This window comes from Natator depressus, chromosome 1, assembly GCF_965152275.1.
Source record: "Natator depressus isolate rNatDep1 chromosome 1, rNatDep2.hap1, whole genome shotgun sequence".
In the NCBI taxonomy this organism is placed as follows: domain Eukaryota; kingdom Metazoa; phylum Chordata; order Testudines; family Cheloniidae; genus Natator; species Natator depressus.
The window spans coordinates 8,812,311-8,839,099 of record NC_134234.1 but is presented as its reverse complement, the minus strand read 5'-3'; the positions used below and the strand labels follow the sequence as shown (position 1 = coordinate 8,839,099).

Below are 26,789 nucleotides of genomic sequence, written 5' to 3'. Positions count from 1 at the left end.
TGTTATGTCTCTTGTTCCTAGCTCACTTCCATTCTTGACTTGTGCTGGTTCGGCCTCTGGTACACTGGAGACCTGGAGTCAGTAGGAGGCATTTCTGCTCGGTGTTGGTGTATTTCAGTGTCTCCTGTTGGAGGAGGTGGGCTCTCTAGACTTCCTTTTATATTGTGGGGAAATGGTACACATTTAAAGCAGTATTCTGAGGAGGAGTTTTTGTGGAGGTGTACATAGAGTATTAATACCCCATCTTTACTTGTGCTGGCTATGGAGATTCTACCCTTTTCATATCGAGTCCTAAAATCTTTTCTCCTCCCGTCACCCTCCATTTGTGTTGAAGATGATTGGCTGGGGTTATGTAAAACTGTGCGAGTCTCCTTCCATACAGCCTAGATTATTGGGCAGGTATGTGCAAGATCCCTGTTTTAGTTGGGTATCTTCCAAGCAGCTTAAGGTCTGTCATATGTTGGTGCAGAGCTATTCAAGAAACATGAATTAATGGGTCCAACACTTCAAATGTGTGAGTGCCACCCGAGTCCAAGCCTGCCCAACCCCTTGGGTCCAAGTTTGGGTAGCTAGCCCGAGCTGCCGTCTGTGTGACAACTTCCATGCAGCTGTTTTTAGCTTGAGCTTTCCCAACGTGAGTCTGTGTACCTGAGCACGGAATCTCACATCCAAGCTGCAAGGTAGACATATTCTCCGTGCCTCAGTTTCCCCATCTACAAAATGGGGATAAGGTACTCCGGTGATGGGTGAGGATCTAGCTATCTCAGGTACTTAGCTGGTCACCATCACTGTAGTATCTGAGCCCCTCAAAATCTTGAATGTATTTTTTTTTTTCTTCATAACACCCCTGTGAGCCAGGGCAGTGCTATGATCCTCATTTTACAGATGGGGGAATTGAGGCATGAAGAGACTTGCCCAAAGTCTCACAGGAAGTCTGTGGTGGAGTAGGGAATTGAATCCAGCTCTCTCAAGTGCTAAGCTAGTGACCTGACCACTGGACCACCTCTTCTCTCTCGGTGGCATTACAAACCCTGAAACAAAATATTGGTCTCCTCCCACGCCTTGTCTTGTCTTGTCTGGAGCAGGGACTGTCTCTTCGGCTATGTACACTACACAGCTTTGAGCGACATGGCTGTGTTGCTACAGCCGTGCAGTGTAGCCGCTGTTTGTCGGCTCTCCTGCCGACAGAAAACTTCCACCCCTAACAAGCGGCATTTGTGTTGTCGGCAGGAGCGCTCTCCCACCGACAACGCGCTGTTCACACTGGCGCTTGTCGCGGCAAAGCTTTTGTCTTTCGGGCGGGGAGCGGGTTGAACACCTCTGAAAGACCCAAGTTTTGTCGTTCAATTGCCAGTGTAGACATAGCATTAGTCACGGCAGCTGGGAGGGGTAATGGCTAGCTTGGGCTAGCCGTCCGTGTATGCATATCTGACGGGATTGTATTCAGGTGGCTAGCCTGAGCCGCTGCCTGCACCACCGTGGCCACGCTGCTATTTCTAGCATGCTTGCTTGATCAGAGTTAGCGCCTGTACGTCTACCCAGACTGAGAACTAAACCTCCCAGCTGCAGTGCAGGCAAACCGTTCCTGTGTGCGCTTACAGCGTTCGGCACAGCGGGGTACTGACCTCAGTTGTACTGCACTACAAATAACCTCTCTGTACAATTGTTTTATCTGCTATGTTGCAGGTAACACCTCAAGCTACCGTATAATTGAAAGCCTGCACTTTGTCTAATCAGTCTTGCTGTTTCCTCTGTATAGTCAGCCAGCACCCCTGTTAGCTTTCATCTATCACAGCAACAGGGGGAGAGATGCACTTTCCTGTGTTTAAAGAAATGTAATAGTAAAGCCGCAGAAATTGGAAGGGCAACTTGGTGGCCAGTTCTGGTTGCCTGTGTCTTTTTAAGCAGTTAGAGGCTGATCACGCTTTTTCTTTTGTTGTAGTGTTTTTATGGCTGGACCCACCTAAGGGGACTGCATTCCCTTTTGTCTTTCTCTCTGAGGTAAGTCTCCTTTATGTGTGTGTCCTCGGCATGTGTTGCTTCATATTCCCAGTGACTGCTTTCCCTGTTGTGTGTCATGCTTCTGTAGTATAAATATCATCTGTTTGAACATAAGAACGGCCAGACTGGGTCAGACCAAGGGTCCATCTAGCCCAGTCCTGTCTTCCAACAGTGGCCAATGCCAGGTGCCCCAGAGGGAATGAACAGAACAGGTAACCCTCAAGTGATCCATCCCCTGTTGCTCATTCCCAGCTTCTGGCAAACAGGCTTGCCAGCAGATATTGGAGTTTTCCATTAAAGTTATGTTCTGAGGTGGTCAGGATGCTGCAGCTTATCCCCTAGGTTAGAAATGGAGTGGGCAGGAGTTGGGTGGGATTTGTAGGCCTGACACTTCTTTATATCATGATATACCTTAAAGCTGTAGTGGTAAGAGGTAAGGCTGTCTTTTTCACAGCCATGGCTGTGCTCTTGGATTTAACATCAGATTGTCCATGTGGGGGCTGAGCAGGACTTGAAAAAACTTATCCAACATAAAAATACGAACCCAAGGAGTAAATCGGCTAGCCAGGGTGAAGAATACCCTGCCCCATGCTCTCCACTAGGAATTATTGTGGGGAAGTTCTGTGTCCTGTGTTATACAAGAGGTCAAACTAGATGATCATAATTATTCTTTCTGGCCTTGGAGTCCATATACTTATCTAGGGATTTGATGGATTCTCCATCTCTTGAAGTCTTTAAACCAAGACAGGATCTGGTTCTAAAAGAGCTACTATAATCCAAATAGTAGTTATGGATTTGATGTAGAAGTAACTGGGAGAGATTCTTTGGCCTTTGATGTGCAGGAGGTCAGAACAGACTGTCATAATGATCCCATCTGGCCTTAAAATCTGCAAAAATCCACCTCACGCTCTTCTGTGAATGCTTTCTTCCCCTGGGCTCCTCTCTGCCTCCCTGCACTTTCAATGGCCTGAAGCTTACACACCCATCCAAAGCTCACATTTGCCTGGTGAGTGGGATTTCAAAGTTCTCTGTAAGACTGGGAATGGGCAAAGGGAGCACGAAGGATGAAGCTTGAGCAGAAACGTAGGTGGGAAAACTCCATGTTGGAAAAGGAAGGTGTTTGGTCAACAGTGTTTTCATCACATATTAAAAACAATAAACAGATTTAAACACACACTAAACATACCAGGAGTCACACATTTGGATTCTGTTAAACTTATGGAGTCTTAATAATCCAAAGTCTTTCCAGGCCTTCCCCAAATGTTGGAGCCTGCCTTGGATAGAAGGTCCTTTCTGTTTGCTGGATCGGAAGGAAGACCTTGTGTCAGTTCAAACTCACTTTTTATCCCAAAAGCCCTTTCTTTGTTTGAGTCTCTGGAAAACTCGGGTTGCAAACCACACCAAGGGGTGGTACCTCTTGTGATGGTCCTCAGGGTACCCAGGACTGAGTTATCTTGTTACCCCTTGCCTCCCCTGAGCAAGAGTCTTGTCTATGCTGACTGGCACTGTGGCTTGATGTAAATCACCAAGTGGAAAGCCTTGATTTAGATCATCAGTTGTCATCAATGTTTCCATTTGTGCTTCAGTTATTTTCTAAAGAAAGGTGTATTTTCACTTGGATTTACAGCTAAATAGAGCCTTCATACCAGATTTGGTACATCTTTTTTGCTACCTAGAAGGATATGCTATAGCTATATATATATTTAAGCAATTATATAGCTTAATATTTTCAGATTCTTATTAATTGTGGACTTTTAATATGTTAGAAAATGGTGAATGATATATTGCTTATATACTAGAAAATTCACTTTTTGCTCCTGATTTGTGTCAAGCTGCAGTAGGATGGTAACTGGAATTTAAACACACAGAAAAGCATATACCATTTATTTTTATTCAACCAAACCACTTTAAATGTTTTGGATACATAAACTTCTCATCAAACCGTGTTTCACTTCTACAACTAAATGATTTATTAAACAGAGGGATTAACTGTTATCAGTGAATTAAACTGATTATTTCAGCTCAGCGAATGATTCCCGTGAGAACCATGATGGTGTCTCCTGGGCTCGGCGGCCAGGTCCCAACCCCTGTGAGGACTCGGCCAGTGTGCTGCACTCACTAGCCCAGCCCCTGGGTCCCCCAGAAGATCAAGTTCTTAACACACAACATGATCTGCTGCGCCATGTTTATAAAGCTTGGCCTCAAAAGTCAAATGTGTTTCCCTGATTCTTTGTATAGGAAACTCAAGTTTTGATAGAGGATGGATTCAGCATTTTTATTTAAATGTCTTAAGAGATTATTATAAGTTTAGGCCTTGACCTATATTGCATTAGATTCCGCTTTCATTTTAAACAGATGTCTTTTTGAAATTGAAAGACTTACTATGATTTGAACAAAATAAAATAATGCATTTTTTAAATCATCATTTTGTTATCCACCCTGGTGACAGGGTATTAGTTCCTTAACATCACTAGCCTGTCAGCCACTCAAGCACTCCTCCAAGCTGTGCCAGCCCTGTCTTCACCTTGCAGATTAACAATAGGTGTGCTCCAGTCCTCGAGTGCCCTTGGAGTGTTCTCTTGTGATACCCAGCCCCTGATGCTGGCTCTTCACAGAAATCCTGGATTCTCTGCTCCCAAAGGAGCGGTGTACCGCAGTTTATCAGTTTTACCTTAAACCACCACTACTGTATAACATACAGCTTTTGTAATGAAACAAAAGAAGGTTTATTTAAGAGAAATTCCACTAGAAACGAGTGATGGAAACAAATTGTTTATGATACAAAACAATAAAATGTGAACTGGGGCCTACGCTTATTAATATTTCCCTTTCCTGTCTAAGTAGGTTCCTTTCCTCCTCCCCCACCCGCACAAAGTTCAGTCTGTTGCAGAACTGGCTGGCCTGGGGGTGAGCCAGCGTCCGCTCTTTTTCATGAAAAACGTACCGCGGGGGGCATGGAAGCAGAGGGTCTTTCTTTGCTTGCCATATACGGAGGCCTGATCTGTGCCAAAAAATTAAATTGGCTTAACTACATCTCTCAGGGATTCAGAAAACCCCCCTGAGCAGTATAGTTAAGCCAACCTAACTCACAGCATAGACAGCACTAAGTTGATGGAAGACTTCTTCTGTTGACCTACCTACTGCCTCTCTGGGAGTTGGGTTACCTAAAGCTGACTGGAAAACCCCTCCCTTTTGTCTATGTAGTGTCTACACTGAAGCCCCAACAGGGGCACAGCTGTAGTGGTGCTCCTGTAGCATTTCAAGTGTAGACAAGTTATAATGTTCCTTTTTACCTTCAAGTGGTTTTGATTGATTGTGGTTGTATTTGATGGTTTTCCATTGACTGTTCTGGGATGAGGCAATGGTAGGCAATTAAACAATGCATTACAGAATCACCTAGCCAGGTAGGGGTGGCAACTCCCTCCCCTTGAATGGGTCATCACCAAGACACATGATTCCCTGGTGACTAACTTCTACTCCAAGGTTAGAAGGGCATAATTTTCAATATAGTTACATTATTCCCTACATATTACCCATACACACACACATCATAATGATTATGGATATTGATAAGTTATAAGCTTTCAGTAGAGACCTCACAAACTACCTTTGTGGATAAATACCATGCAAGCAGTGTATTAGGGTTAGTGAATTTGTCAGGCCTGAGACAGGAATTGCTTGTAGAGAACAGCAAACCTTTTGCCAGTTGACATCATTTGGCTTCTGTGTCACACCTCACAAGAGTGGTTTAGTCTCTGTGACTCGCCTTAATCGCCCCCCACTGTTGGTTCTTGGAAGAACTGTGGTAACACAATCCTACATAAGTCATTCATAAACGTAATACAATAGTCCCTCCAAGATGCTGCATTAGGTTGCAATATGTCACAGGGGCTTTAGGGGATTTTGTAGAGAAAAGCAGCAGAAGCAGTTAAGCACTGCTCTTGCTAGCAGGGTGATATCACTGTTCTCCAAGTCAGCATGCACAGAAGCTAGCTATTAAACCATTATCCCAAACCATATTCCAAACCTGGGGACAGGGCACTTATACTGTCTGCCTGTGTCAGCTCTTAAGGTTTTGCTAACCCCATTTATGTCCAAATGTAGACAGAGGCCATCTACAAAATAATTGCTACTCCGTTGGGAAAAATGACCTAGTTATGACATGATTGTAAGGTAGTTGGGATCTAACTCGGTTCCTGAACCATAACTAGAGCCATATAAATATCCAGTTCAGAACAAGGTTAAATAATGGTTCAGTCCTGTGCACTGTGCAAGAGCAAACCATTTGGAGGGATTACCATGCTGTGTGTTTTACCGTAGGAATCAGTGTTGACAGGACCTCAGAGATAACGGGCAAACATTTATTATTTGTATTACTATCGCACCTCAGAGTCCTAGTTACGGACCAGGACCCCATTTTTCTAGGTGCTGTACAAACACATAACAAAAAGACAGTCCCTGCCCAAAGAGCTTCCAATCTCAGGATAAGACAAGAGGCAACAGATGGATACAGGGCAGGTGGATACAGACAGAATGGGGATGATATTGGTCAGCAGGATCGGCTGTAGTCTCAGCACACCAGCAGCCTGACCGTTGTCAAGGGTTTTGTCGGCATTGCGGAAAAGGAGAATTTTGAGGAGGATAATGAGGAAAATCCAGCTGTGTGTTTCTGGTGAAGTACTGTGATCTGCAGTGGAGAGTTGACCAGTGCTTGCACTTCAAAGCCTAAATGTTGATTTAACAGGCCTTTGGGATGATAGGAAGTTCTCCTCTCTAAGGGATTTTTGACTGGAGATGTAATACTCAGTGCTTGTCAGCCTTGTCAGTTCTACAGACGTTAAGTATTTAATCCTCCTGACACCTCTGTGCGATATCTCTGTCTGTGGTGGAGAACAGTGGGACTGGCCTCGTGCTTTAGATTATGAACCCCTCCATAGATGAGGCATGCCCTTCAGTTTCTCCTCCTTAGACCCACTACTATCATGTCTCGTCTTGTCTGGATTGAATTTTTCCTGGCAGGGCTGAAATTTGGTGACTAATACCACGGTGGCTGATGAAAGCATAGGTGGTCTGATCCATGAGTCTGAGGGAGACTGGCCCGAGTACTGCTTGCTATGTTCTCAGTGGCCTCACATGCTTTTGGGGTGGGGGATGAGAGACAAAACTGAGCCTTGTGGAACACACTCAAGAGTTCCTTGACCCCAGAGGCAGCCAAAGTTGCCATGCCTCAGCCTTCGCAAACAGGGAATGTTGAAGACAGGTTGGTGTTTGCAGAGACTGCTAGCGTTGAGAAATAGACTTCGTTTTGAAAAGCCAACAGCTGTCCCATGGTCTTCCCACAGAGAAGGGTGACAGGCTTGAACAATAATGGCCCCGCTTGATTTTTGCTGTCAGTGCCACCATGGTTCTGGCTTGCAAGCCAGAACGTGCTCCTGGGATCTCTAGAACCTCAGCGAGTGGACCTGTCAGATTCTAGTAGAAAACACCTTGTTTGTCCCCATCAGATGCAGATCTGCCCCACATAGGAGGTCAAACGAACAGGCCAAAACTGGTCAGCCTAGTGGGCTGATTGTGACATGGTGCTAAAATGTGGAAGCCTCGTTCTTCTGTAAGCAGATGAGAGATGGATACTTAGAGATTTGCTCCTTGGGCTAGGATAGGGTCAGGTGCTGTGTATTATAAATAGTAATAATAAAGGGGCTGACCTGGGATTTCATGACTTCTAAAATTTTTTGCTTATTTTAAATTCTGTTCCAAGCCGATTTTAATGCCTGGCATTTTTAAATCGTGAAGTGTTACAGACATGCTAAGACTGGCATTCTTGTATCCTTACTCTATTGTGCACCTTAGCCTGTTGTGGGAGGCTTGTGAGAGCGGAGCTGCTGCGGTGGCTATTTTTAGTAACGCTCGCTTTTGGTGAGGCGTAAGAAAATCTCCCAATCAGATTGAGGAAACAGATTTAAAGAGACATTGTCAGATGAAAAACAAATTCAGAGGTTGAAAAAAAAAAAAACCAAAAAAACCCAACCTCATCTACCACTAAAAAAAAAACCCCCCACTGATCTTTCCATGACAGAAATCTGATTTACTCTTCAATATTGTGTAAGTTTGCTTTTTGCATTGCTCTCAGCTTGGACAAAAAAAAAAAAATCAACTAATCAATTTGCTTTTATTCTGTTCCCCTTCATTTTCAGATTCTTATATGCTACCTCAGTGCCTCAATATGTTGTAAACACTTTAGGGGAAAACTAAATTGTTGGTTAAACTTACCATTGGAATTAAAAGGAGCAATCATGGAAACTATAGTCTTGATCTGTGTAAAACCTTATTCCTGTAGAGCCTAAATTTTGTATCAGATGTGATCTGACCTTTTAAAGAGGATAGGGGGGTGATAAGTAACAGTCAGCGTATCAGCAAGAGTCAGTCAAGAACAAATTGTGTCAAACCAACCTGATAGCTTTCTTTGACAGGGTAACAAGCCTTGTAGATGGGGGGAAGTGGTAGATGTGGGATATCTTGACTTTAGTAAGGCTTTTGATACTGTGTCTCATGATCTTCTCATAAACAAACTAAGGAAATACAACCTAGATGGAGCTACTGTGAGGTGGGTGCATAACTGATTGGAAAACCGTTCCTAGAGAGAAATTATCAATGGTTCAGTCAAGCTGGAAGGGCATAATGAGTGGGGTCCCGCAGGGATCAGTTCTGGGTCCCATTCTGTTCAATATCTTCATCAATGATTTAGATAATTGCATAGAGTGTATGCTGATAAAGTTTGCAGGTAATAGCAAGCTGGGAGGGGTTGCAAGTGCTTTGGAGGACAGGATTAAAATTCAAAACGATCTGGACAAACTGGAGAAATGGTCTGAAGTAAATAGGATGAAATTCAATAAGGACAAATGCAAAGTACTCCACTTAGGAAGGAACAATCAATTGCACGCATGCAGAATGGGAAATGACTGCCTAGGAAGAAGCACTGCAGATAGGGATCTGGGGGTCATAGAGGTTTTTAAGAGCAAGCTAGACAAGCACCTGTCAGGGATGGTCTAGATAATACTTAGTCTTGCCATGAGTGCAGGGGACTGGACTAGATGACCTCTCGACATCCCTTCCTGTTCTATGATTCTATGATTAAATCTAGGGTCTCCTGACTTTGAGGATCAGGACATTGGACTTATACTCATGTGTAAGTGTTTACCTAACAGAGTCCGAGTCCCTTGGAACATGGGTGCTGAATATGATGGCCTGTGAATAAAAGCATTGGACAAGAGACATGGGTTCAAGTCCAGGCTTAGCCACTGACTACCTGTGTGACCTTTTCCAAGTCACTTTATATCTCTGTTCCTTAGTTCCACTGCAAGGTAGGGTGTGGAGGATAAATTCAGCAAAGCTTGAGGTACTTGCATACTATGATGTGTGGGGTGTCACTAAAATACCTAGACATTGGTAAAATGTCATTTAAAACTTGATACATTTGTTACCCATCACAGTGACGACACTCTGAAAGGCCATGTCTGTACTGGATATCTTTTTTGCACTGGGTCAGCTACACTGATGTAAAGCCACAATGCAGATGTGCTGCATTGGAGTAAGATGGGGCTTACAGCAGTGATTTATTCTCATTGCCCCAGTGAAATGTTTAGTAATTTCCCCCATCTGAAGTGACTCTGATCTAACTAATCCACTTGAAAAGTCAAGTGAAGATAGGCACGCTGCTTCTATCACACGCTAAGATGGTCAAGCTGAAGCCAAAGTTAGCATGTGTTAAAGTATACTCTGCCCAATCTTCGTCCGATTTTTCAGAAGTGCCAGAATGTGTTCGAAGGTCACACCTCTAAAGTTTCAGTCTAGACAAGGCCCAACTGTTGTGAAAACTCAAGTTAGTTAAGGGGACAATGTCAACTTCAAATCTAGTGCTATAATTTGCACAAAATAAATGGGAAAAAGACTGTCTCCAGTCTTTCAATTATAGTTAGGCTTAGCAGAATTCAATTTTTTTGTAATTTTGATAGATAATATTGATTTTTTTTAAAGCATTTTTTATTTATATTTTCACTGTTGTGGGAAATTAGGGGGTGGGGGTCCAGGCAATTATTTAATGGCTATAGATGTTGGGATTCAAAAAGTTAAAGATTTATAAACCGCTAAAACACACATTGTCAATATCACATGTCAAAATATACAAAGTAAATATCCTTAAATCAAAGCAAAATGGTACCTGTTTGTTCGTTAATCTGTTTGTAACAAGCCTAACTCAGAACCCTAAATCACTGGATTTTGACACTAAGAAGTTATCAAGCAGCATTTTTCTTACTTATCTATAACAGAAATATACAGATACTTTTTAGTCAGTTGTGTGTATGGTGAAATGGACCTTTACCAGCATTTACCAATAAAAATCGAATACTTCCAAGCCTAATTATAGTGATCTTGGGTGTTACTTGTACTAAGAGTAGGCAAAATGCTTTCAGACATTTGATTCTTTTACTTCTCAAGGGTGAATGGGACTAGAAATAGAGGGTGGAAATGGAAAGCTTTCTATGTAGCAGAGGCATTGTTGTAACGGGAGCAGGATTTGGACGTCTGGGTTCTATTCCGGGCTCTAGGGCAGAAACCGTCTTTTTTGTGTGTGTGTGTGTTTGTACAATGCCTAGTCCAGTGGGGTTCTGGCCTATGTCTATGGTTCTTAGGGGCTAATAGAAATAATAATGGCTCTACCTGTGTGACCATGGGCAAGTAACTAAACTGTGCCTTCATTTCCTCATCTGAAAAATGGGAAGATTCTTGCTTCAGTTGTATCTGTAAGGCTTAATTAGGTGATGTCTGCAAAGCACTTTGAGATCCTCAGAGGACTGTAAAGCATTGTCCTTGCCCATACATAGTAAGAACACTCTGCAGCTTGTACATGCTGCTTTCTGACGGTCTTGAATACTTTACAGACACTGATGAAGTAAACCTCAAACCATCTGCAAAATAGGTAGAAGTGTCCCCACTTCTCGAGCTGGGAGAAACTGAGGGCGAAGGCTGTGACTTTCCCACTGTCATACAGTGAGTCATCTGTGGAACCAGAAGCAAGGTCTCATGTACCTAGTCCTGTGCTCTGTCTGCAGGTCCACCCCAAAACACAAACTTCTATGGACAGCTTTGTGTCTATTCAACCAGCCATGTTGGCCCTTCTGTCCCCCTAAAGTGTATCAGCAGCTGTTAAGCTCAGAGGCAAGTCTAGCTATACTCGGCTGAATTTAGAAAGGAAACTGTATAGATTGACAAGGTCTACAAGGCTTGTTGTATCCTCCAACGTGCATGCAAGGCTGTAATCTAGCTTCTGGGTGTGCAGCAACTGTGCAGGCTAATGCGGTGGCCATTGTGCACTTAGCAGCAGCTGTGGTATAGCTTTGGGCATCTGCTCCTGCTTTACTGACAGGGCACGTCCTGGGGCTGAAAGCTCTGCTGGGTTGGCTTCTGTTGCACATCCTGTTGGTATGCATTTGGGAGGGCCCTTCGAATAGCGGTAGGGGGAAAAACTCTAACCCTTCCCCTCAAATTCCCCAGTCTTTGCCAGAGTGGGCTGGCAGCTGGAAACCCTCTGGCCACTGCAGGAATGTGTGTAGGTTTCAGCAGCCATATTTCCAAGGGAAGGCTGGGGTGTACCCAACCCCAACAGAGAGGATCAGTTCAAATATGTGTCTGCGTACTTCAGTCAGCAGCAGGGAAAGGGTTAAACGCTGACCTGCCCAGGTTGAAGGGCACTTTTCACCCTTCGTGAATTTACAGATTTTTTTTTTCACATTAACTTCTTAAAGCAGCAATAACTGGGATGTTCATCCTGTTTTGTTTTTTTTAAATCTGGTATCAGCTAGGTCCTTTCTGAGCCCCTGTGTCGTGGAGAATTAAACATGGAGCTCTAAAACTCACTTAAGCACGGTTCCAGCTCAACAGATTTCTGGTGGAATTGTGCCAGTCCACAACTGCATAAAACCCGTGTGCGCTTAAGGCTTTTTCCTGGCCAAACCATCTGAAAAGCCAGGTTAGCTGGATCTCTGGCTTAAAGTCTGAATTGCAGAGTATCCAGGCTCTCAAACACCAACTGAAAATGATTTTAATTTGGTGCTTGGGTCCCCAGCCCCCTTTTGTGATAGTAGTTGTGTTACAGTGGCACAGAGCCAGAGTAATGGTCTCTGTGAGCTGGCTGCCTATTTCTAATAGTGCCCCATCGCTAGCCCCACTCGAGTTCCAAGACCTTTTGGAGCTGAAGAGGGGCGGGGTGGGAGTGGAATTGCTCTTAAATGGCTAAATTGAAAATTACTGTCCATGGGTTCGAGGGCCAGAAGGGACCATTGTGATAATCTAGTCTGCCCTCCTGCGTAGCACAGGGCTTTATAGCAAAGTCCCCCAAATAATTCCCTTGGTAAATTGTTCCAATGATAAATTTTTAACTGTGAGCGTAATTAACTCCTTACTTCCCATCTGAATTTGTCTAGTTTCACATGAAGCTATGAAACGAACAAGGCTGCCTAAAGATTTCCCTTTAATGTCTGTGTGGCGCTGCATAAGTGCCAAGTCTGATCATTCCTTCTCTGGTGGAATGCCAGGGTATAAACTGGTTGCATCAAGCGTCTATATGTAGGAAAAGGTTTAATAGGGGCGGATCGGTTTCCTACAATGTGTCCATTTAGCATGACTCTCCATTTCTGAATTTGGTGGCAGCTTGCCACCGACTGAGGCTGCTCCTGCCCTGCGTCTTTTTGTGCCCTGTGCCTTTAAAGAAAGCAGACTCCTTGCTGTGACGTCTCTCTGGCTGTGGGCCAGGAAACGGGGGAACCATCTCCTGCCAGCCTGAGAAGAAAACCAACAACTTTTCTTTTGTGTGTGGTTACTCTCCTTTTTTTGGTCTCTTTCAAGGTTTTAAATGCTAATGGCGGATTAAAAACCTTACACAGATTGTGGCTTTAGAAGTCTGGTAAGGCCTCAGCGAAGACTTTCTCTATCTTCCTTGTTTGTTTAAACATGGATGGAGGGGGGCGGCATGGAGGGGGGTGTATTTAAAAAAAAAAAATCACCGTCTCCTAGCTCCAAAATCGGGCTGGATTATCAGGATTCTTTAAAATCAGCAGGATCAAGATCTCCTGCTTGCCCTGAAAGGTGCGGGTGCAAATAAACTCTGAAGCGACAGGCTAAGTTTGATTTGCCAACATCCGGGAGTTTTGGCTTCCCGTGGAGAGGGTGGGTTTTTTTCAAAATAAGTGTCTTTGTACTGACTGTGCTCAGCAGTGGGGGGGTTGCCCCTTTCATCAGGCCAGTGGGAGCTGGGAATAGAGGCAAACCTGATGGGGGGGCACGGGGGGAGTGGAAGAGATGTATGTGAAAGACGCTGGTGTTGGTTAATGACCCAAATGGCAAGCGCTCAAATTCAGACAAATTGCTGCGTGCTTTCTGCAAAAGGATCACGCCCACTGTTCCTCCTCTTTCCTCTAAATCCAGGCCAGAGCTCTGAGGAATAGGGAATCGGGGGAGGGAAGAGGGAGAATATAAGCAAGCAGCTGTGCGTGGGGACTAGAGGAGTGGGAGTGGATTGTTTTCAGAATTGCTAAGTCGAAAGGAACATCCTTGCCTAACGTGGTATTTTAACTGGGTTAGCCACTCGGGTCAAGCAGCGGAGCACAGTCCCTTATGATAAAAACAAACGGTCATGTCTCTGTCCATTCCTGCTGTAAGTCCCCTAAACGGACATGTATTGAACCTTCAGTGCAGCCTGTTCTGTCAAGGCTTACTCCCCTTGTGTTCAGTCCAGGTGACGATGCTGCTTCCGCAGTGGTGTGGGGCTTTGAGTGCCAGTGGTACCTGCAGTTGTAAAGCACAGGTAGCAAGACGAAGGCTTTTGTTACATCGCTTTTGAAAGCTTCTATTCAGGTATCGCTAACACAGATTCCACCATGGTGAATGCGGCCTTGCAGCGGAAATTAAATTTTTCTTCCCCCTTTGATACTTTGAGCTGCTGACCTTTCTTTCCCATCCCTGAAGTGAGGGAGCGTAGGGGAAGACAGCAGCAAGCATGTCTGCCTAAAGCATGGAAGATCGATGGCTGACATGTCTACTCCTCCAAGGGGATATATGGTCCCTGCTCTCCGTAAGGCGTGAGCCACTCTGCCAGGCGAAGAACCTTTTGTCAGGCATCAGCAGGACCACAGACTAGCTGTGACAAAAGTGGTCTGAGCACCAGGCTGAGAGCGAAGAATGCTGGAGTTATAATCCCATCTTGAACACTGACTTCCTTTGTTCTTGGGCAATTCACTTAACTTCCTATTTTATTATTTGCATTGAAGGGCTCACCCAGGTTCAGGCCCTATTATGCTAGGCATGCTACGCCATAAACGAGTTCATGCCCTAAAGAGTTTATAGTCTAAAAGGCAAGATGAGAGGAACAAGTGGACAGGAGGAGGAAGGACTAAGTAGTAATAGGATGTTTCTCACTGTGCTTCATGCTTTTTCCATCTGGATAATGGGGCTAGAGCCTCAGAGGTGTTGCAAAGATCAGTTACTTAAGCTAAAATTTTCAATCTTGTGTTCCAAAAGTTAAGTACCCAAATAAGAGGGGCCAGACTTTCACAGGTGCTGAGCATCCCATTGAAGTCAACAGGAGCTGTAGGTGGGAAATAGAGCAGTTTACTGAGGGGCACAACTTAACACATTCAAGTTAGAAATATAGCAGCCTGGAGGCTTTTTAAAAAAAACCCTGAATTTCTTGCAATCTCCAGCAGCTTTCACTGGCAAGTCTCTGCCCTGCTCCCACTGCACCTCAGTCCTGATTCGGAGAAGCTACCTCTAGCAACAGTTTCCCTGGGGTATTCAATCTTCTGGCAATCTGTTGAAATTGCCAACAAAGAGTGCCAATTGTGATGGTAGTTTCTGTGATGTGAAAAGGTGCCTGCTAGGAATTGGACCAAGACTGTTGAACTCAGGTGCACTAAAGATGCTCATCACCAGAGTATCTGGACTCTTGCATACTCTCTAGATAAACCATGACCCCTGTGAAGTTGGGAGCGGAACCCTGGACCTTCCGCGCTTGAATCTCTGCCACTTGAGCGCAAAGAGAATCAAAAAGCATCTCCCTTCATGCAAGTCACAGCAGCTATCAGAAGGTAAATATTTGGCCCTGCCAACCTGAGCTAGGTTGGAAGGAGTGAATCTGTGACCTGGAGGCAATAGGTTCTGTATCCTGTTAGTATTCCTTGTGTGCTGGAAGTTAGGTGGTGATAGGTAGTGTGTTTCCAGCAAAAAGCCATGGTTTGCGCAGACATTCTCTGCTCTCTTCACCGGATGATGGTAGTGTGAAATGGCATGGTCTAAGCAGACCCTGAAAACTCCAAGCAGTCATTCAACCAGCAGCAAGAAGGAAATCTTCCCTGGTGACTGAGGGTCTAACCCATGACCTTCTGCAGCATCAATTAGCTTTTATCTTTTAAAGCATAAGTTCCAAGTCCTTGTGGCTGCAAGGAAAGCTTTCCCGAGGGAAAGGGGGTGTGAACTGATGCCGTACTCTTTTAGAGCCTGTAGATAGACCACTCCGTTATCACTGCTGCTGCCCCAGGCTCTGGCAAACGGCAGCTGAATTTAAATGAACCAGACTGGTCAGTTTCACTGCTGGTGTTTAGAACCTGTGGGTGACGATGCCGTGGACAAGAATCAGGTCACTTCGTGCTCCTGCTTGGAAGAGCTCTGAGGCGCTGCAGCTAACTTGGGAAGTGGAGTTATCCTGGTGAGGAAGGCGACAAAACAAGTCTGAAGGAGAGAATTAGTGAAGACCTGGCTTGCACCCCATAAAGAAGCCACAGAGCTCTGGAGTGCGGAGCAGAGATCCAGCTTTGCTTTTCCAACAGCAAGAAGGGGCCTGTGGACCTTCCTGTTGAGGCACCTATTAGCCAGAGGCTGATATGAGTGTCCCTAAGCAGCCAGTAGGGACAGCATGCAGGTAAAAAGCACAGCACCCTGCCCTTTCCTGGCAGCTGGGTTTGGAAGTGGGCCTGGACCTCACTCGTGGGTGCCCCTCTAGCCCCTTCTTCCATACCTACTTTTGGCTAGAAGGTTTAGTCCTCTGGCTAGTAGAATCCAAAGTCTGGGAGTTCGATTTCATCCCCTTTAGCAGGTGGTTTGTGTTAGCTCCAGCCGTCAGAAGGAAATGGATCTGGCAGCTCTACAAGTGACTGGCTCTTAGTGCTCACTTCATGGTCTATGCCGTGAGTGCAGTGTCTCTGCTGCAATGGCTGTAGGGATAGGGTATCTCCCCTCCCTCCCAGGACAGTATTGGTGCTGCTGTAATTCCCCTGAAAGAGTTAACAGGAGACCGTGGAGCAGAGCAAGGGGAGGAGTTTCTTATCATGGTGTTTGAAATGTGAGAAGGGCCCAATACAGGAGCCCTTTCATCCTCCGGAGAAGAAGCCTCCCCAGCTCTCTCCAGAACACCTCTTTCCAGGTCTCCAGCAAAATGGGGGAATCTGACGAATTTTATGAGGGTTTTTTTTCTCTCCCCAAAGGAGTCTGATTCTTCCAAAGAAACGCAGGCAAGGAAGAGAACCTGAAAAACCTTAAAGGGTGCGTTATAAAGCGCTGCTTTGGAAGCTTTTTAGGGGTGGGAGGCTCTGACGTGGCTAAGGAAAGTCAGATACGTGCAGGACTTTAGCTTTCAGCTCATGCCACAGCAAAGCACGCTCCGCCGGGTGCATTTCCATGGGCATGTCTCTTGGGTGTGGCTTTCCTGGGATTTCAGAGGAAAGGGGAGGAGCCTGGGTCCCCGGAGCTCTTGATTTCTGGCCAGCACTTGCTAAAGCTAGAGTTTGCCAACGGTGCTGATTTCAAAGTAATTCATTAACCTTGCTCTCCTAGCTGAGGAAGGACCATTGGCCAGGATCATCACTGGCAGGAGTGTAGCTAGCTCTGTGAACACCAAGAGGTTCTTGCTGATACTTCCTTCCAGTTTAACTCCACCCATGACAGAGTGAGAATGCTAGTGTAGACAAGGCCTTGGAGTCCATGGAGTTTCACCAGGGAAAGATTTTGCTGAGTACACTGAAACCTGTGATCATGCTCACTACAACTCTACAATCCATTCCTTCCTCAGTCGTTGTTCCTCCGATGTTTCAGTGCAACCTTGGGGAGGAGGGAATCTCTCTTTTCAGATGAGATTTGAAAGTGAGGTCCTGACCACTTGCGGTCACTACAAGTCCCATGACTTTCTGTGAGAGTGTCCTAGTTAGAGTCTAGTTTGGTTAATTACATTCTGCCAACCTACATTCCCTCTGCAGTTCCAATTGGCTACACTGTTCTGCTGCATTTCCTGACCTCTGGATTGTGTGGCGTTTTGCCCTGTGCTGTTAAACAACTGCTGTGTTTTGCCCCTTTGGTGGTTGCCTTTCAGCAAAGGGGGAAATAATCCCGACGTGCCCTTTGCCTACCTTAGCAGGCTGCTGTGAAGTGTCAAATTGCTCCCACCTCTCCTGAAGCTTGGCTAACATTCAGAGGCCTCAGAGTTGAGCCACACTTTTTGCTTTGTTTCAGCTTAGCAGTTAATTTTTAGATCTCCCCTGGGTTTTCCTGGGATCCTGCTCTCTTCCAGACAGAGCGGCATTGGTGCTTAGCAATGACATGAGGGCCATCACCCAAGCAGAATCGGCTGCTGCTGCCAGGTTGTCAGCTCCTATGCTGAGAGCCTGCTGGAGTGAAGAGAAATCCTCCCTCTGCTGTGATCTAGCAGAGCTGGGCGGAGAGGTGAAGAGAAACAGACAACCAGCAGTTTAGTGGGGGAGGGGTGGGGTAGGAAGAGCCAGAAGTAGCTGCTGCTGACCAGTGTCCTGCATCTATGCTGGATGCTGTTAGAAGCCCCCCTTCCCTGCCCCATAGCTTCCCGCAGTGGGCTCTCGGTCTCAGCAACTGGGTGTGGAGCTAAGAGGTTCCCTTCAAGGTGAAGGATGGGAGACAGCAGCTGCCTCTAGCAGTGAAAGAAACCTGGCAGCCTGCTACAGAACAGGTTGTTTTAGGTCCTTATGCCATTGAATCAAAGGGACGGATCTGATGGGGAACTGACTCCCTTCCCTTCTCCTGATGGTGGAGCCTTAGCTTTAAACTTTCTGGGTGGGTGGGGAGGAACCAGCCTGAGACGTAGCTCTCTAACAGCCAAGCCCCTTGGCTGAAAGGCGATCTAGAACACAGTCTTGCTGTAGCTGTCTTTGGGGTCTGAATGAGGACATCCTGCACCAGTTAGCACGCACTGGCAGAATGACTTTCCATCACACTTCACAAACATCAGCTATTCCTTGCGATCCCCCTGGCAATCAGGCAGGCTCTAGCCCCACTGCCCAGATGGGGAGATGAAGGCAGAGTGTTTTCAAGGCCAGAGGAAGAGCTGGTCTCAGAGCTGGGTTAGACATTGGGAATCCTTGACCCCAGTACTCTGTTCAGTCCTGTACTGCTGTCAACGGACCTGCTCCTTAGACTGGCAGTGAAATGGGGGGTCAGACAAAGCTTAGGACTTGAAATAGAAGGCACTGCAGTGACTAGGGGGCTAAGGGTGGTGCTGGGGAACAGGGCTAGTCCAAAAAATACTTGATCTCTGCCTTACTGAGCCTACAGGAAGCTGAGCTACAATGGCAAGTCAGCGTTCTGAGTGGGGACAGCACACGCCTTTGGGTTCTGAAGTACTCCAGTGTCTCTACTTGTCCAGGATGTGGTAATGACACTTCTCCACTAGTCTTGGGCCGTACAACGGGAAGTGCCTGGGGGGATCCGGGGCAGCCCTGCTTGTGGGCCTTTGGACTGTTATAATTCGATGACTCCTGCCCTTACCCTAGTGCTTGTATCTTAGCAGAAGATCCCACAGCCCCGAGTAGGCTAGTTTCTTGTTTGGAACCCTGGTGCTACCCCACAAGCCCTCCAAGAGCTAGAGGAGGTGGCACCAAATGTTGTGGGGAAGGAGGAGATCCTGCAAATGGTTGCTAAATCTCAACTGGTGGCTAGTTTGGAACCTGATTCTGTAAATGGATATGGAGAATTAAATCCAGGCCTACTGTAACTCCAATTTGTGCTTACAACAGGGCTGATAGAGCTTAGAGTAAATCTCTCTGGTCTTCCCATCACCATGGCATTCACCACCTGCTCCCTACGTCAACAGTGGTGAGACACATTTAACCTAGAACCCCCGCTCTCTGCATAACTTACCATGCCCAGCAAAGATTAATGGTCTCTCCTGGGAGCCAAGACGGGATTCAGCAGACAGCCTGGCAGTGGTTTTCTTTAGAATCAGCTATTCTGCAGATTTTGCTTCCCCTACGCTGTGTCTTGTCTATTTAGACAGAAGCTCCTTGGGAAAGGGACTGTCTACTACTGTCTTTATCCAGCCCTAAGCACAATGGGACTCTGATATTGGTCGGTATCTAGACACTACTGTAATAAAATTGATTACGCCACAGAGAGAACAGCTTGGAGAGGTGAAATAAACACACTGTAGAATTTTGAGTGGCTTTCAGCTGAGACGTAAACTTCAGGCCTCTCTCAGACAACATAGGTCCAAGGCATTTTTTAATTGGTATCTGAGCTGTTTCAACTCGGGGACTTAGGTCCTCAGACTACTACTTCATTGTGCATTCAGGTGGATGTGGCATTCTTTGCTGCTACTCCTCCTAAACAGTTGTAACATTGTTGTGTGGCAGAAATGCATCTGTTCTACCCCAGAGGTGGCTGCACTTGTAAGCTGGATAAAGTGAATCCCTTAAGGAAGCTTGAAACGTGCTAAATAAATATCTGGCAATCTGGCAGGGGTCTGGAAGCCAGGAGACCTGGGGTGTATTTGGCTGTATCACAGCAGAACCACTTAACCTCTGCCTTCCTGCCAGTGAATTGGGATGCTGTCTTACCACTTCTGTAAACTGTGCGGAGATACTCGGAGGAAGGGGGCCGTAGAAGCAGAGTTGCCTTTCATTAGTTCCTCCCTTATCCGAATCAATGTCCGGTTCTGGGTGTACATGAATCTGCATGTTCCATTCAGGCTTTAACTGCTTTTTTTTTTCTTGGCCCTTGTAGGTTTGGAGGGTAACCTGGCAGCGTCACAAAGATGTCTCTTCATGCTACGAGGGCCAGTGCTCTCCTGGCCTGGGTAAAGTGTCCATGCCTTACTTTTGCCTGCCTGCCATGTCATATGAGTGGATAGGCTCTTCTCCACTTGGTGCAAGGCCTTCTTAATTGCTCCTGCTTCTTTGAGCATGCACTTATGCATGGGGATGTGGGTAGGGAGCCGTGGGATGGGGAACCTCTTCTGCAGCACTGAGCAGGGATCAACCATTAGAGTGAATGCAGTTGGGTGGGCACTGGTTTGTGTTGTAACCTTCTGACCTGCTCTGTGTAAGGCTCTGAGTTCTACAGATTTTACCGGGCGGTAGGTGATGGGACATTTGCTCACAATTCCTGTTGATGAGTACAGTAACTACTCGCTTAACATTAGGTTTCAGAGTAACAGCCGTGTTAGTTTGTATTCGCAAAAAGAAAAGGAGTACTTGTGGCACCTTAGAGACTAAACGAAAGCTTATGCTCAGATAAATTGGTTAGTCTCTAAGGTGCCACAAGTACTCCTGTTCTTTTCGCTTAACATTGTAATTCTGTTCCTGAAAAATGCTACTTTAAGCGAATCCAGTTTCCCCATAAGAATTAATGTAAATAGAGGGGATTAGGTTCCAAGGAAATTTTTTTTGCCAGAAACAATTTAATACTGTACACAGCAATGATGGGGAAGCTTGGTTGAGGTGGTGAAGTCAGAGGGTGGGATATTTCCCAGGGAATGCCTTGCTGCTAAATGACGAACTAGCCCTCGGCTGAGCCCTCAGGGGTGAACACGTTGTTAATGTAGCCTCTCACTCTACAACGCAGCAGGAATAGAGGGAGGGGAGACAGCATGGCAGAGAGAGACAGACACACACAACGTGTGTGTGTGTGTGTGTGTGTGTGAGAGAGAGGTGCGCATTGCCCCTTTAAGTACGCTGGCCCCACTCTGAGTACACTACCTTTTTAAGTAGATAAGCAAGTTGAGACAGCAGCTGCTGCCAGCAAGCTCCCTCTGTCCTGAGCCCTGTTGTGTCCGTCCCTGCCGCTTTGTGGAGATGGGGTAAAGGAGCGGGGGGCAGGGGGACATCCTGACATTAGCACCCTTCTTTCTCCCCCCCACCTCTCCCTGCACAGCAAGCAGGAGGATCCCGGGAGCAGTTCCAAGGCAGAGGGCAGGAGCAGCACAGGGCAGTGGGGGAGGGACAGCTGAACTGCTGGCAATTGGTAGCCTGCTGGGCAGCTGCTGCAAGGGAACTTAGGGGAGCGGATCGGGGGGCTGCCGACTCACCCTGGTTCTAAACCCCCACCAGCTCGCTCCAACAGGGTGCTCTTTCTGCAAGCAGTGGACAAAGCAGGCGGCTGCCAAACGACGACGTTAGAAGGGAGCACTGCACAACTTTAAACGAGCATGTTTCCTCATTGATCAGCAACATGGCAACGAAACAACGTTAACTGGGACAGCGTTAAGTGAGAAGTAACTGTAACGGGGAACGCTGTGCCCAGTCAGTCCCGCCTTGGAAACTTGCCCTGAAACCAGTGCAGGGGCCATGAGTCTAGTGGCTAAAGCACAGCTGGAGGCCAGAAGGGAGTTTTTTACTGACGCTACCCTATCCGGTCAGTCTAGTTGTAAATGAGGCAGAGTGTCCTTGGCAAACTTTATGCTGCCTCTGAGCATCTCTGGGGAAATGCATTATGAATGAGGCCCATGCTAATGTCTTGTCTTTGGCTGTGTGACTATCTTGTCATAGGGTGCAGGAGTCGTACTGGGCATACAGTCCACGATGGTGGTTGGGGGGTAGATTCAGGGCTTGAACTGGACCAGCTCCTGCGGTAGGATCTAAGCTTTCAAGGCCAAGGTCACCCAGTCAGTCACTAGCAGAGCTGGGTGATATGTGCTTGCTAGTGGGTTCCTAGTTTTTGACTGTCCTGTCCTGTCCCCAGGTGAACAGCCTGAAGGTCAACAGTCCCCTGAGTGCTCTGTCACAGCTCCAGGACTGCTGTGTCTTCCTCAAGATCATCGACAAAGTGTGAGTGGAAGCAACTATGGAGTTTCCCTTCAAACTGCCATGCTGGTCTCTAACCAAGAATTAGAGGGTTTTAGGCTGCCACCCATCACCATAATATCTGAGCACTAAGCCTGTCTGCCGTGGGAAAGGGCAATGGGTCCTGAGCCTGCTTATCAGCTGGGGAGCATTAGGAAAAGTCCCCTGAAGGTCTGATGGGAAAGGTGTGGCTGTTACCCTCATTCCTTTGTGCAATGTGCTCTCAAGTCCCTCGCTCTGCTGCCTGTTTGCTTTTCATTCACAGTAGTTTTTCCTGGTTGCAATTCCAGCTGCCCCAGCATTGAAGCACCTCCCCCACAGTAGGAGAGTTTGAATTGCCTGCACCTTGGTTCCTTAGATTATTACAAATCCAGTCCCTTCTAAAATGGAGTCTGTCGCCATGCTAACAAACCCTGTGAAAATGCAGCTCTGCCCTGGGAAGCAGAATGACATGGGGGTGGGAGGGGTGGGGGCCCTCAGTGCTGACTGGGCTTCCAATAGTTCGGCATCAATCCTCTTGGTGTACGCTTTTCACAGAATGATCACTCCATGTTTGACTTCTTAGCCCTCCCTCAAGGGAGACCTGCACAACACCTTCAGCAGACGAGCCTGGGAGCTTAAATTCCGAACTTTGCTAGACACTAAACATCATGGACTCAATAAAGGCACTGGATTTATGTCTCATTACAACAATCCGTAATTCACTAATCCCCGCCCTTTGTCCTAGACTGCAGAGGAGTTAACTGTTCACTTCACCTGGAATGGTCTCTTGCAACATGTGTTAACTCTTTATGCTTAACAATCTGTTCCACCTTGTATTTAGCCATGACACTCTGAGTGCCTTTCCCAGACCTGAAGAAGAGCTCTGTATAAGCTCAATAGCTTTTTCTCTCTCGCCAACAGATGTTGGTCTCCCCACCTTGTCTCTCTAATATCCTGTGACCGACACAGCTCCACCAACACAGCAAACGGAGTAAAAGGTGGCTTTTCTAACTGGCAGCCCCGCAGGTTCCCCTGGAATCCAGCAGGATTCTTTTCTTTCCTTCCTTTCTTTCTCAGACACTGTGATCCGTAGTTTAGGCAGGATTTGGCCGGCAGAACCTTAAGTGACACCTGTGCAGCGTAGTTGCCTTCATCAGGGCTGCACAGGTGTAACCAAGGATAGAATTTGGTCCTGCAGTTGGAACTCTGGTAGCTCCTCTAATGATGCACCATCCATAGTAGAGTCCAGTTCACCCTCCTGTAGCTGTTGGCTCTGAAGGGCTAATGGGAGTGTGTTTCCCACAAGGGCACTCCACCTTTACCCTTCCATGCGCTCAAGGCGTAAGCCTGTTAATTTTGGCACCCCCACCCTTTCCCAGTTGCTAGGGCTCCGAGCAAAAGCCACGCACCTTTACCCGGTTCCTAGGGCTCAGGACCTAATCTTCTACAGGTTTGCAGGGCCTTTTGCCAGTGAAAGAGCTTTACCCAGTAATATTCTTAACCTCTATTTATTAACGGTTACCAAAACAGAATACACACACGAAGCGTACAGTGCTCACCACTCCCAACAAGGCAGACCAACTTTTCCTGGTGGCCAGTCAGGATCAGATTGTCCAGGGCTCCTCCAGCTTCTGTATGATATGGTTAGCAGGGTGTTGAGGTCTGGCAGCTCTGATCTTGGGCCGTGTCCTGGAGTTAGGTTCCAAAGAGCTTCCTTCTGGACCCCAGTTTAGATAGTGAAACTTGAGGTTTAAAATGATTGGTTAAGGCATAGCTAAGCAGGACTCAAGAACTACAATGTAATTCTTTGACCAATCCTAAAATTCTGTGAAACAATTCTTTACCCAATCGTGGAAAATTAGCTATGCAACAGACAAACAACCAAAGAACCAGACAGATAAACAATAGAGAAATAGGGACCATATAGGGAAAACAAAGTACACATTTCACAACCACAACTGTCGATAAGTGATTCCTTGCCAGACAGTTGAAGATCTGTTTCTTTATCTGGTGTTGGTGGGTAGTATTAGGACAGGATCGCCGCCTTAACAGCCCGAGATTTACATTGTTTTGATGCAGTTGTGATGGACTGTGAGGATCAGCCTTTTACTTCTTAGCTGGTGGCTGCTGCTGTCCTAATGTGGCTGCAGAGAAAGGCCTCCGAAGTGTGTGAAAGCTGCTAAACTCATTCTACTTGGTGAAATGGACACGGGTGAGGCTGGAATAGCACAGAGCAGCTCTGTGCAGTAAATAGGAGCCACGTCCCATAGACACTCCTTATTCTGAGCTGCACCATTCCAAGGCTGGGAGCTCCCGTGTCAATGCTACGTGGAAGGGAGTAACTTGGGGAAGCCCTGGCAGTGGTGAGGCCGTTCTCCTCCCAGTGCCTGCCTTGCTGCCCCCTGGGAATGTCAGGCTTGCTTCTGTGTATCTGTGCTGGATTGGTAAATCCCCCCTATCGCAAAGGGCTCTATTCATTTCCATAAGTGAGGGGTGCAGAGGCCTGTGGGGGAGGAAGTGGTGTTACTTTGGGGAATGGGTTTGTAGGAGTAGCTCTTCTGGGAGCAATGTTCATTGGCTGCGAGTTGGAGTGATTGTGTCAAACCTAATGGAAGCTGGAATAGTAGAACTGAGCGTGCTCCAGGATTGAGTTCTATGTCATTATTGAACTAGAAAGGAGTCCCTGGTAGGAGAGTGTGTAGTGAGACTCATTCACATTCAAACATTGCACTGCATTTCAAATCCTTCCTTCAAGAGTCTTTGTGGAAGCGTGTGATCTATAATTATCTCTCACTGCATAAGGAGAGCCCACTCTGGAGCTGGGATCTGATTGTGTCCTGCAGGGGGTATATTTAGTCAGCCCTGGTTAATCTCCTTCATCTGCTTTCTAACTCATCTTAACAAAGCAGCGCAAGGATCATGGGCTGTATGTACTGACTGGGCCTGGTCGTAGGGGATCATAAAGGGAAGGTGTTGTGGGACCTGCTAATGTGCAGGTGAACTCACTGAAGTATGAGGAGACTCGTTTGAAAATCCCAAAGTGCTGATTACAAATTACAAAATTTCAAACACAATATCAGCGTCCAACATTCTTCTTCCCTATCGGCCAAGCCCCTGAGTTCAAGGACCTCGGGTTTCCCCTGCAAGGGCAGAGGATGTCAGACAAACCCAACACTAGCAAGGGTTGCACGCATGTGAGCAATTCGAGCAGGAGCTAATGCTCTTGTAGGGGAAACGTGGCATCTTGAACTGGGCCTTGGCAGTTAACTCCCAATTCCCCATTAAAATTTGGTGCAACTTAAAATGCAACTGTCTAAGACTGAACTCAGACTTGGTGTAAGAGTGCATCTCTGCTGACTCCTCCTGGTGTATGCAGATGCATTTCCATGTCAGAATTTGGCCCATAATCTGTTCATGTTTGGGTTCTTAACATAAACCTCCTTTAAAGCACCAGAACGGTCAGACCCATGTGAAAAGCTCTGAGCCACTAGCTCTAGCAGAGCTGTGTACCCCAAGTAGGGACACTTGAAAAGTTTTCCAGGGAGCAAGAGGCACTTTCCAAACTAGATCCTATTGTGGAGCTGCGTCCAAATGGCGCTAAACGGCAAGCTGCTTCCCACCAGGTTAGAAAGAGCTGAGGGGTAAATCCACTACCTCATTAATTTAGTGAAGAAATATATATTTGAGAGCTCCCTCTGCTGGCTAGTCAGCAGCAGTAACATTAATTCCCGGAGCTGTGCTGTCTGGCTGGTTCACGAATAAGGAAATAAACAAAATTACAGTTAATGACAAGTTCCTGCACAAACAGGGAGGGGCGGATCTGTGTTTACCAGTTGGACCTAGTTGGAATCTGGGGTGGCGGTTGAGAAGCATGTGTGTTTCATGGAGGTTGTAGGTGGTAAAGGGCTCCAGCCATTGTCAGGGTCTGTAACCTGCATGATTTGGGTGCACTGCCCCAATCCTTGTGGGGAGTCTCCAATCTTGGCTAGGCTTGTTACTTGAGCTGGCACAGGAAACAGGCTAGGCTTGTGGTCTATTGCATAGCAGCCAGCCTGTCTGTAATAAAGCAACACACCCCGTATAAGCAGCATCTGCCTCACTTGAGCCCTGAATATTAAAGTAACCCGTGTGCACTCTTTCAGCCATGGCTCTGAAGAGGGACAGTCTGTTCTGCAGCAGCCCTTGCTGGAGAGGATCGAGTTCATCCAGAGCTTTCTACAGAGTAAGAATCTCGCAGCTGTGTCTGAGCTCACCACCTCCCCTGCACATTCTACCCCTGTGCTTGTGGCCTAATTCCAGGTTCTTATAGGTAGAATAGGTCAGAGTCATCCATGTGGCCTAGGCCCTTTGGATGTAAGCAGTGCTACCCTGAATCCATGGCATCAAGCAGCAGTGCTTCTTGGGGGCACCTGCAAATGCACACCCTAGAGGCATCCTGCTGGGCAGGCTTCCAGAGGCCAGGGTGATGGTGTGCTCCAGTGGCCAGTGCCAAACACGAGGTGCCAATGTTTGGTGTTCTAATGCCAACTGGCCCTTTGGGACATGTCAGTGACCTCCTTGTGCCTCAGCCAAACCCAGCTGGAAACCCTGTGCTGGCTAGCTGCTGAGCTGAATCTCCGCTGGGGAAGTGGGGACTGAGCTCAGAGTTGATGGTTTGCGGGGAGCTGGTGGTAGAAGACT

At 46.7% G+C, this 26,789-nt stretch overlaps 1 protein-coding gene across 4 annotated transcripts in view; it reads left to right on the top strand.

Moving 5' to 3' along the window:
• The first annotated feature begins 1,942 nt into the window (after positions 1-1,942).
• The window catches only part of NUMA1 (nuclear mitotic apparatus protein 1), a 54,098-nt gene continuing 29,251 nt past the window's right edge, over positions 1,943-26,789 (top strand). For 3 of the 4 annotated variants that reach the window (XM_074954345.1, XM_074954337.1, XM_074954320.1), the window contains exons 1-4: positions 1,943-2,001; positions 20,071-20,143; positions 22,027-22,112; positions 26,252-26,331. In XM_074954345.1, the coding sequence (XP_074810446.1) occupies positions 20,102-20,143; positions 22,027-22,112; positions 26,252-26,331 (208 nt within the window). In that variant the 5' untranslated portion in view covers positions 1,943-2,001; positions 20,071-20,101. Of the gene's footprint in view, positions 2,002-12,823; positions 12,962-20,070; positions 20,144-22,026; positions 22,113-26,251; positions 26,332-26,789 lie in introns of those variants that run through there. The other variant, XM_074954328.1, reaches the window with a different exon arrangement.